The sequence below is a fragment of the Microtus ochrogaster genome, chromosome 10 (assembly GCF_000317375.1).
Source record: "Microtus ochrogaster isolate Prairie Vole_2 chromosome 10, MicOch1.0, whole genome shotgun sequence".
In the NCBI taxonomy this organism is placed as follows: Eukaryota; Metazoa; Chordata; class Mammalia; order Rodentia; family Cricetidae; genus Microtus; species Microtus ochrogaster.
Window position 1 is genome coordinate 80,011,091 of NC_022016.1, and position 11,265 is coordinate 80,022,355.

At 43.3% G+C, this 11,265-nt stretch overlaps 1 protein-coding gene and 1 non-coding gene across 3 annotated transcripts in view; both read right to left on the reverse strand.

The window, feature by feature from the left end:
• Positions 1-3,298: 3,298 nt before the first annotated feature.
• On the reverse strand, positions 3,299-3,458 carry LOC113456664. Its single transcript, XR_003377426.1, has one exon. It is a non-coding gene; the product is annotated as a U1 spliceosomal RNA (small nuclear RNA).
• Positions 3,459-4,019: 561 nt separating this feature from the next.
• LOC101979864 (cytochrome P450 4X1) overlaps positions 4,020-11,265 on the reverse strand; it is a 42,445-nt gene continuing 35,199 nt past the window's right edge. For both annotated transcript variants that reach the window (XM_013348483.2, XM_005353605.3), the window contains 4 exons: positions 8,883-9,016; positions 7,689-7,753; positions 6,382-6,464; positions 4,020-4,956 (listed from right to left, as the gene is read on the reverse strand). In XM_013348483.2, the coding sequence (XP_013203937.1) occupies positions 4,782-4,956; positions 6,382-6,464; positions 7,689-7,753; positions 8,883-9,016 (457 nt within the window). In that variant the 3' untranslated portion in view covers positions 4,020-4,781. The remainder of the gene's footprint in view (positions 4,957-6,381; positions 6,465-7,688; positions 7,754-8,882; positions 9,017-11,265) is intronic.

Consider the following 11,265-nt stretch of genomic DNA (forward strand, 5'->3'; position numbering starts at 1 on the left):
CCTGCGACCTGTGTGGACCAGGATGATCTTCATCGTGGAGATCTATCTGCTGCTGCCTCCCAAGTGCTGGGACTAAAAGTGAGAGCCTCCACCCCTAGCCTGGGGAAATATTCTTAAAGGCATTTGATAATCTTTGGCTGATGTTCATTTATTCATGCTATACTGCCAGGGGATAGTGTAGAAAGTAAACATGGGATCCACCTATGACTACAGGTAGCGATGGTATGAAGTTAGTTAGATTAGGTTAGGTAGAGATCTGGATCCCACGAAGAAATGTTGCAAGCATTAAGCAAGAAAAAGGATACCCTTTTAGTGGCGTAGCATCTCCTGGTTTGGGATCTCAGAGCACTGTTTCAATAGAGGCTTTTGAGCAATACCTGGTGGCCAGCATCGTAATAAATAGAACCATGGGCGAGAGTTAGGGGAAGAAGGAAGAAACTAAATCAATGTTCTTATAAAAAATTTTGTATTTTTGTTTTCAATGCAAAGGACTGAACCCAGAGCCTTGTGTGTGTTAGGCAACTACTCTACCACTGAGCTACAGTTCCAACCCTCTTAGTGAAAAATGTGTCAGAAGAGATTGATGGAGATGCTTTACTGCTCCATTTGTAAGAGGAATGTTCACATTGTTGCCTATCATAATGGTAAAAAAGCCTCTGAAAACCATATATTATATATAAATTATATATAATTGATAACATTTTTTGAATTGTACCAGTAAGTAAAATTATGTGTTTGGGTTCTGAGATTCTTCTGAGACAGATGTGTCTAAGGGTGAAATAACTTGCCCCCCTCAAACCAGTAGGGTGCATTACTAATTGTGGCCATTTTTCATTCTTCTAAAGGACATTAAAGCTGAGAAAGACTTTCAGTGAGGTCTAGGTATGGGCTCTTGGATTGGCCAACGCCATTACATTATAGACAAACTGTGTTCCCATGCTTTGAGTGTGCACAAGATCCCAAGAGGAAGATCCATGACTTCTTTAGATTTGTTAAAAGATATATGATTTAAAGAAGATAAAGAATAAAAGATAACGTTTGACATAATCTTCAGCTTAGTTAGGCACATCAGTCCTCATGGAAAAACCAAGACTAGTGCTTAAGAAATGGCATGGAGTGGGGGGATGAGTGGCTGGAAAGATGCCTCAGCAGTTAAGAGCAGACTGACCTTCTGAAGGACTTGGGTTCAATTCCCAGCACCCACATGGTGGCTCACAACCATCTGTAACTCCAGTACTAGAGGATCTGACACCCTCCTCTGTGGCCACTACACACACACGGTGCATAGTCATATAGACAGGCAAAATATCCATACACATAAAAATAATTTTTTTTTTAAATTTGAGCATCAGTTTTTGCTTGTTTGTTATCTCCAGGTTGAGTAGGGGTGGGTGGAGAAAGTCACAGCATTTTGCTCAGGTCTATGTGGTCCCTTGTGCCATTTCTGGTTTGGGAGTGGCTGTTTGCTTATGGATGTCACCCTATCTTTTTCTAGTGTTCATTTGAACATCAAAGTTATGACAGTTGGACATTGAAATAACTTTGAAGCAAAGAGTACAGATCTTGATTGTCTGGAGACTATAAAGGAAAGCACCGTTTATATAAATAATGGCCTACTATAAACAATAAGGTCTCAATGAGACAACTTAATTCTCTTTCACACTGAAGCCTTGAGGAGGCAGGTGGTCTAGAGCTAGTGGGTTGGTTTGCTCTATGCATTGTCCAGACCTCTGTCTATCTTATTCTGTCATCTTCAACACACGACTTTCAGGGAGTAATGTAAGTGTCTCTAGATTCTGTCACCACATCTGTCTTCAAGTAAGGGAATAAATAGGAAATACAGGTCACACACCTTTCTTTTGAAGATATTAGCTGGATACAGAACTTCACTTCTGCTCATAGTTCTGCCCAAAATTTAAAACCATGGTGTGTCTTACTGAAAGACTGTGGGCTGAGGAGATGACTCGGTTGGTAAAATGCTTGCTGCTGAGCTTGGGTTCACAGCACCTGTAAAAATCTAGGCATGGTGTTTTGTGTACCTCTAAGTCTAGTGCCACAGAGGCGGAAACAGGAGAAAATCTGGAGCTGTCTGCTCAGTATAGCTGAACTGGTAGCTCCAGGTTCAGTGAGAGACTCCGTCTTAAAAAATAAATAGTTCAAAAGGGTACTCAGTGTTGGCCCTTGGCCTAAAAACACATCTGCACTTACATGTGTGCACACATGCAGAGAAAGAGAGAGACAGAGCCAGGCAGAGATAGAGAGATAGACAGAGAGACAAAGAGAGACAGAGAGACAGAATATACTCAGTGGCTGGCAACCGTGCACCTAGCTAAGGAGTCTATGCAGGAGTGGACAGAGGATGTAGGAGGGATGCTGAGTCACCCACAGGCAGACTATAATGTAAGCATGGACTGTGACAGATCCTTTAAAATAGAAACAGTATTTGGGACAGTGCTGATCATGAATGAGTCACAACATGTAGAACGCCGTAATCAAGAACCATCCAAATTTCCACCAGCCTACAGGCTAACTGATAAAAGAAACTTCTGGGCTCTTCACACATATAACTACTCTTGCAAGTTATGGGGTGGCTCAAGGACTTGTGGCCATACTCACTGCAACTATCAAAGCTCCTATTTAGTCTTACTTGGCCAAATACAAACTGCACAGCGAAGCAAGGGATTATTCTCCAGGTAGCTGGTGCTCTTCCGCAGCTATGCACATGGGCACCGGGGAGACAAAAGGAGCACAGGAACTGTGCTATGCGAGCCTGCCTTGTTTCTACAGGAAGCTCTTGGTGTCATTGCATTTGAAGGCTAAATTTTCTTTATCTCTTTGAATATCATTGCTAAGATACGGATTTTATTAAACCTGAGATGGTGGGTCTTCTGTCTGATTAAGGTTTTTTTTTGTTTTGTTTTGTTTTGCCTCCCCAAACCATCCCTTCTTTCACTGTGCTCCCATGTTTATTAGTGCCTTTGCCTGGTAGCAGAGCTGCTTCTTATTTCTCCATAATCAAAATGTCCAGAAATGCAAACGCCTGGTGGACGCTTGGTGAGAGAAGGCTGGTTCCAAGGAAGACTTCCTATGATTGGACAGCTCAGTCCAATCCTTGGTCAAGTCCAAATCTTGGTCAGTTTCTCAAATCTTGGATTCTGTCTCTTCATTCACACTTCCAGCCTACCAAAAAGTTCTCTTTACTCTCCCAAATGCCATCAAAGTCACGTGCATATTCATTCCCCTAAGGCCCACTGCCACCACCCTTGGCAAGCACCATCTTTTGTTGTTGTTGTTGTTGTTGGGGAGAGCATGAGTGCAGTCTCTCACTACAATAAATTACGAAGGCTAGTTTCCCTCATTTGGGATACAGAAGTCAGCACATCTGAAGAGCAATGGATGAGCCTTGCCCTGGGAAAACAGCCTTCATGATTATAGTGTCTCTTCCACCAGGTAAGTATGCAGCATCTACTTTTGTCTATGTCTGAGCTTTCTAATTGTGTCCTTTCTTTTGACTTCTACTTTTACCCTCTCTAGTCTATCACTAATATGTTCATTATCCATGCAACAGATGCAAAACTACCCCTTCCTCTTTCTCTCTTGTAGCGCAGGCTGGTCTTGAACGCATGGCTCTCTTGCTGGAGTATTAAGTATGCATCATCGTGTCCAGAAAAAGCTTCCCTAAAATGCAGCTCACCTTAGGTCCACCTCTGGTTGAAAGCCTTTCAAAGGGCCTTAAAAGACACCCAAATCTCTGATTAGGTTCAAACAAGTGATGAACTTAGAAATCCTTAAGTAGTCCCCATTCAGGCTTCATAAGAGTAGTTAGCTCCGGAAACATACTTAAACTACTTTTGTAATATTCTAAGTTTAGACTTTCTTGTTCAAGATTCAAAACCAAAAAATCATAAAGAAAAGTGTGTATACATTTTATTTATTTACTTATTTGGTTTGTTGAGACAGAGTTTCTATATGTAACAGCCCTAGCTGTTCTGGAACTCACTTTGTGGACCAGGGTGGCCTTGGACGCACAGAGATCTGCTTGCCTCTGCCTCCCAAGTGCTGGGATTAAAGGTGTGTGCCAACAGTGCCTGGTGCCCTTCTCTTCCTTAGGAACTACTCAAAAAAAATGTGTGTGTGTGTGTTCATTAAATCTTATAGCCATCCTATGAGGTTTCACAAGTGAGGAAACTGAGGCACGGACAGCATGTCTCCATCCAGAGACTGGACCAAAGTGAGACATCCAGCTTAAGTGGAGGAGGCAGGGTCTGAAGCTAGGTGACCTGGCTCTGGGGACTACTGATGCTTGAGAACACACAGAGACGTTATATATGGAATATGCAGAAAAGAGTCAGGAAAAATGCACACTAAATTACTCTGCTTTAAGCAAAAGCAGTAGGCTTTGTCAGGTCAGGGGGTGCAGCCCAGGAGAGGGGGCATTTTATCTACACTTCCCAGTGCTAAAAAAATTTTGCATCCAGCACACATCCATTCTCCTGTTACTTGTATAATTCTGAAAACTATTAAAAAAAACAGAAAATATATAGAAGTCACCCAGTGATAGACTTAGTAATAATCATTAGAAAATAATTTGAAAATCTCTCTAAGTCATACATATCCAGGGTCACCTGTGTTTCCTGAAAATGTCTTTGGGTAATGTGCAGCTGTAGAGAGGCCCAAACCCACAGCCCTCTAACTCTCCCACCAGACTTAGATTCCTCTCCATTTGCCTGGGCCATTGCCTATAAACTTAGGAAGGAAATTTAGTCATTGTCCCCTTGTGTCTAACAGTCAGGGAGTTTCTTCAGCCACAAATAGATTCCATGCTTGGGTCTGAGGACCATGTGGCTGGAAAAGGCAGGAGGCCTGGTGAGGTCTGGAAATACTTGGAAACGAAGCAGAATCAAGGCAACAGCCACCTTTAATTCCAGCATGGCAAACTGCTGCCCGATGCAGTTCCTGTGGAGGGAGAGAAGCGAGTTAGTTTCTAGAATAATAAGTCTGGAGTCTATGACAGCTCAGAGGTTTCCTCTGATTGAAACATTTTCTCCATGAGGGAGGGAAAGGACTCAAGAAACTCCAGAGGCAGACAGACTTCACATCTGGACAATCTGTGACTTGGAAATTCATGAGGGCCCCTCTCCAGAGTTACAGAAGCAGTAAACAACTCCTGGGGAGGAGACCGAGCATCTGTGCTGCCCAGAGATCTCTCGGACCAGCCCAGGAGCCTGCAAGTTGTGCATAGAGTGCCAGGGTTGCGGCTTTTGTGAGTGGTCACTTGTACTGGCTTGGACTTTTTGACGAAGCAGCTTGTGGTGGTTTGAGTAAGACCACCAGTAGGCTCATGTATAAAGATGATGTCTGCTCCACAGTTGATGGGATGGTGTGGGAAGGACTGGGAGGTGTGTCTTGTTGAAGCATGTGTGTCTCTAGGGGGTGGGCTTTGAGGTTTCCAAAGCCCAACTAGTTGGGTGGTGGCTCACGCCTTTAATCCCAGCGCTCAGGAGGCAGAGGCAGGAGGATCTCTGTGAGTTTGAGGCCAGCCCGGTCTATAAAAGCTAGTTCCAGGACAGGCTCCAAAGCTACAGAGAAACCCTGTCTTGGAAAAAAAAAACCCAAACAAACAAAAACAAACAACAAAAAAACCATTCCCAGTTAGCTTTCTCTCTCTGCTTGGTGCTTGTGGACCAGATGTAAGTTCTCAGCTACTGCTCCTGCGCCATGCCCAGCTGCCTGCCACCACACCCCCTCTCATGACAATCATGAATTCACCATCAAACTCTGTAACCCAGGTAAACTCTTTCTTCTACAAGTTGTCTTGGTCATGGTGTCTCTTCACAGCAAGAGAAAAGTAACTAAGACACAGCACCTTTAGAGCCACCATGTTCCCATAAACAACCTTTCACTCTTGTTAGTAACCCCAGCAAAAAGCCAGTGATTCACTAAATTAGGCGCTAATACATCACGATCTGTTGGGGAGTCATCTTTCTGGGATGTGTAGATGTGTTTGTGTTACTTTTTTTCCAGAAAAGTTCTCAACCAGAGTAAAGCCGAGTTTTCACACTAAATATTATTGAGATTTTTAGAGTTTGTTCTTAGGTTGCTCCTTGTAAGAATGTGGAGTTGGAGGGTTCAGTGTGATACCCTCCATGAAGAAGGCAGCAGCTGGAGTCACCTACAAATTGTTTCTCCTACTAGCATTGAGCCTGTGAACGATACTTACGGTGCAGGCTTGTTTTCCCAGGCGTGACTCAGGGGATGTGACATTAAGTGGTACTGTCCTTTGTGAAGAGATGGGTTCTGGGAGGAATTAATGGAGCAGAGGGGCTAATGGGTATAAATAAGCTTTCTGTGTATATTTTCAGCAGCTTAATTTGGCCTTACCTTGGGCCACTGGAGAATGGCAGGAAGGCACAGGGATGTCTCTGATCGGAATTCTCCTTGGTGAATCTCAAGGGGTCGAAGACCTGAAATGAGAAGACAATACCATCATCAGCTTGACAAATACAAATACACATCTTTTAAGGTGATACTTAGTGCTGAAAGAGAAACATATGCCAAAGAAGATATTTAAAATGTTCTGCAGGCCATATGTTAAGAAGATAGCATTAATTTTAATAATAGATTTCATTAAACCAAATGGTCTATCATGTACTTATTACAAATAATTAAGGAAATATTTCACTTTTAAGTGGGGTGCTGTATCTTCAAACTTCATATTGCAATTCCAATTAGCCAAGTTGCTTAGTGGCCACATGGACAGCAGCTCTATAGACCTGGAGGGGTTATCAGGCCCTCTCCAGACCTGTCTGCTAGCCAGTCCAAGAGTGCACCCACCTAGCACAAATGAGATGTCATTTCCCAGCTTCCTATTCTACAGAGTAGATCGAAAAGCCCTAGTGGTTTACTTAGAAGAAAACACTAGTGATTATGTTTTGAATTTCAAGCATATCAAATCAGCTCAGGCTTTCTATACATCTCCTTGCCTGTCCAGGTCCTCCTTTCTCTCTTTCTGAGGTTATTCTGGGCTCTAGAGAGCTGATCCACATGGTTTGGAACAATGCAAGGCATTGATGGGGATCTGAAGAGCGACAACCGAGAGTCTGGGGTGCTGACTGTTCATTGGCTGGCTCCTTCCTGCTGGTTGTCCTAGACTGGCAATATCTCTTCCGCATGGGCCCGTTTGATGTTTCCTGTCTAGCTCCTACAGGCTGTGTAACTCTCTGCTCTGGGGTCCATCAGGTCTGGAAAAGATCAATGATTCTAAAAGATACCCACTTTCATTTGCTTCCCCTAAACTCTGCCCGTATCTTCACAAACAGTTCCTTTATGGAACATTTGAACTGAGCAACACAAATGTGCCATTAATATTGCCAGGATCCTGATTGCTTCATACAATAAAAGAGACGCTGAGCTGCCCACTTTGCTCTACTGACGAGCTGTGGACCTGCAGAAATCTACTAGGTGTTCAAAAGAGCTTGACAGGTGAGTGACTGAAACAGAGGCAGTGACAGTTGGGACTAAGGTCTTTTAGATGGCAATAAAGATAAAGGATATGAGGCCAGGACAAGGTCGTTAGCCGGTGAGCCTTACACAGTTACGTTCACAGTGCAGCTGTTTTCAGGCTTAACTGTCAACACAGCAATCACTCAGTACCACTCTCTAAAGCCATCCACTGAAGAAAATCTTACCTTCGGGTCTTTCCAGATGGCAGGGTTGTGGTGGAGACCCCAAATGCTGAGAACCACAGTCATTCCTGGGGCAGGAGGGAAACAGAGAAAACTGCTGGAGTGTGCAGGAAGACGTCCTCCCGCTGAGCTGCGTGCCAACGCTCCACCAGGGAATGACGCAGGGAGAATGGGCTTGGGCTTGAACTGTAGTTTTCAAAGCAGTTATTTACCATATTCATAATTTTATACTAAGGAGTTGGTATCTGGCCAAAGAGCTAAACTGTACTTGAGGTTTCTGCCTTGCTTTGAATTACTGTTAACATCTAGGCAGCACTCCACAGAGACTGCTCTGTTCTGCCTTGAAGATCCAGAGGCTAATTTCTCTTGGCACTGTTCATCTGTGAAAGGTTAAACATTTGGGCACATATTCATATGGTTGGTGGTTAAAACAACAAAAGGCAAAGAAGAGGGAATTTGAGCATCATTTTCTTATCCAAAAATAATTCTGGTTTTGTCCATAAAATCAGAGCCACAGGCTGCAGGCTTTGCCCTCAGCTCTCCTGTTGACCTGTGGACATGAAAACAGACAAGGGAAGTGACATCTCATGTGATCCTGCTGCCACCTATGTGCCCTGCGCAGAGACATCTGACTTCACATGCAGGGTGGCTAGAGGTTCTAACTTTGCTTCACGTCTGTGAACCTTATATACATATTGGGGTTTTCCCAATGGGTTTTTGGAGATATCAAAACTATTCGCAAGTGTTTTGTAAACTATAAAGTACTGAACACATGTCTGTTAAGATCACATTCCAAGGGGGACATGAGACAATGTATTTGAAGGTTCCATACAGGCTAAGTATTGTCCGCTTCTAAGTTGGTGTGGGGATAAGGACTCCCCTTCCTGTCTCCTACACTAACACAATGGTGCTCCTCTCCTGTCCAGACCCACTTGGGTCTCACAAAGATTATCTTAGAGACAATGTCACAAAAGATGAAACCCTTGGCTAGGTTTCTCAAAATGAGACTGGAACCTCACAGCTCTAACTGGCTATGTGGCTTAGGAAGGTCACTGAGGCTCACAAAGGATCAAGGAATTATCCTCCGAGCTTTTAGTAGCTGCCTAGGCTACTAGACATCCCAAGAAGCTCCAAATCCCACTAGTCGTCATCACTGTCACCTTCAGGATCTCAGGGTTAGGAAGAGAATGTGAAGACCTGCAGGCAGTGAGTGTCCATCTGGGAGGGGAAGGGGCTTGCTGAGTTCTCTGGAGATGGATGGGACGGGCGGAATCAGGCGGAGTGTCTCCTGGATGCACATTGTGGTGTATGACATCTCATCCAGCTGGTCCCTGTGAGGACAAAGGAGAGAAGTGACTGAGACACCAGATCCACATTGTATTGACTGTTTTCTATTTGATCTCTTTTCCTAGCATGTGCCACTGTTGGGGTAAAGTGATTTCATCTGGGTTTATACAGCATATTGTTAAAATGTGATCTTTTCTGTCACCATGTCAATGGAAGTCCCAGAGGGGGCAGACACACCAATGCCACGTTGCAAGATACCAGCAGACGTTGCAAGATACCAGCAGATAGAATGACAGAGAGACGAGAAAAGCACAAAGTGTTTGACATGACCATGACAGTTTCCTTTCACACGGGAATCATCTCTGACACAATCAGAGTCTTGGGTTGGGGAGAAGTTGGCCAATAAGACAACAACAAACTCCTCTCACTCTACTGGCTCCAAGTCAAAGGGTCAAGGATGGGTAGAGAGAGAAGTTCCAGGTGGGCAAGCACGTGAGTGGCGATTTGTCAGTGCTCTGGGCTAGATAGGCTAGCTACTGGCTTGAGATTTCAGTAGATGGGACTCCAGGAGACTCCTTAAGATTTTTGCCTCTGAGATGAAAAGAACTCTTCCCCCAGAGCAAGTCTGAAGTGAGAACAGGAAAAGGATGAAATGGTTTATCTGTGTAACTAGCTGTGAGATCAGGAAAATGACTATGTGTATTTAGTCATTTCTGTCTGATCACATTTCTGTTTCTTTTTCTGATGAATTACTTTAATGAGGGTGTTGGCCATTGAAAAACATAAAATTTTAATTCTGTATTCTTTCCCCATCAAGGCCAAGAAAGAAATGGGCAATTGTGTCTACTCTGGCACTTACATAATTAAGAGACACAACTTTACCCATTATCAATGTGAATAAAAAGAAAAATTTTGGTTTGTTGTTGTTTTGAGACAGAGTCTCACTATGGAGCCTTCAGTCGTGGAATAATCTCTTTGTATGCTGTGAAGATACGTTGCTCTCACTGATTTAATAAAGAGCTAAAGGGCCAATAACAAGGCAGGAAGAGGTTAGGTGGAACTTGTGAACAGGGAGAGAGCTCTGGGATGAGGAAGGGCAGATTTACAGGATTTGTGAAGAGAAGCAAGATGAGTATGCCATGCTGAGGAAAGGTACACAGTCACATGGTAGAATGTAGTTAAGAAATATGGGTAAATTTATGCCGTAAGAGCTAGTTAGTAATAAGCCTAAGCTATCAGCAGAGCATTTATAATTAAAAATAAGTCTCTGTGTGGTTATTTGGGAACTGGCTGGTGGGACAGAAAATTCCAACAACATAGCCCTCAATGGCCTGAGCTCTCTGAATAGACCAATCTGGCCTTGAACTTATATAAATCTTCCTGAGCAAAGATCATCATCATCATCATTATTGGTTTTTCAAGGCAGGGTTTCTCCCTCCCTGGCTGTCCTGGAACTCTCTTTGTAGACCAGGTTGGCCTTGAACTCACAGAGCTTCACCTGGCTCTGCTTCCCCAGTGCTGGGATTAAAGGTGTACGCCACCACTGCCTACAAGCAAAGGATTTTAAACCAACATAGAAATGGACTAACAAGAAGTCAAAGAGAGAAATTGCTTAAAATATTTTGAATGTCACATGAAAATTTCATTAATGAAAATAATAGGTATGTATAGAGTTTTATTTTAATGGTTCTGGGGCTGGAGATTGCTCATCAGTTGAGAGTGCTTGTTGCTCTTGCAAAGGATCTGAGTTCAGTTCTCAGCATCCGTGTTGGTGGCTCACAACCATCCCAACTTCAGAGGATTTGATGCCTTCTTCTGGACTTGCGGCACCTGCACTCGTGTTCCTATACCCCCACATAGACACTCCCATCCACATTCTTAAAAAAAATAATTAATCTTTGTGCTGGGTAGTGGTGGTTTATCCCAGCACTCAGGAGGCAGAGGCAGGTGAGTTTGAGGTCAGCCTTGTCTACAGAGTGAGTTTCAAGGCTGTTACACAGAAAAACTCTGTCTCAAAAACAAAACAAAACAAAAAAACAAAATCTTTAAAAATGTGCTCTTTGTAGTATTTTTTTCTCTTTCTTCCATTAAAAGAGAGAATAGTTAACAGATCTTTTGAACTTTAGGCTTTTCACCTGGCCAGGACTCAAATTTACTGTTTTCAAATTTAGATCAATTAAGAATGAGAAAAGCCAATGCAAGCATTTCCTTCTCTTCTCTTCTCTTCTCTTCTCTTCTCTTCTCTTCTCTTCTCTTCTCTTCTCTTCTCTTCTCTTCTCTTCTCTTCTCTTCT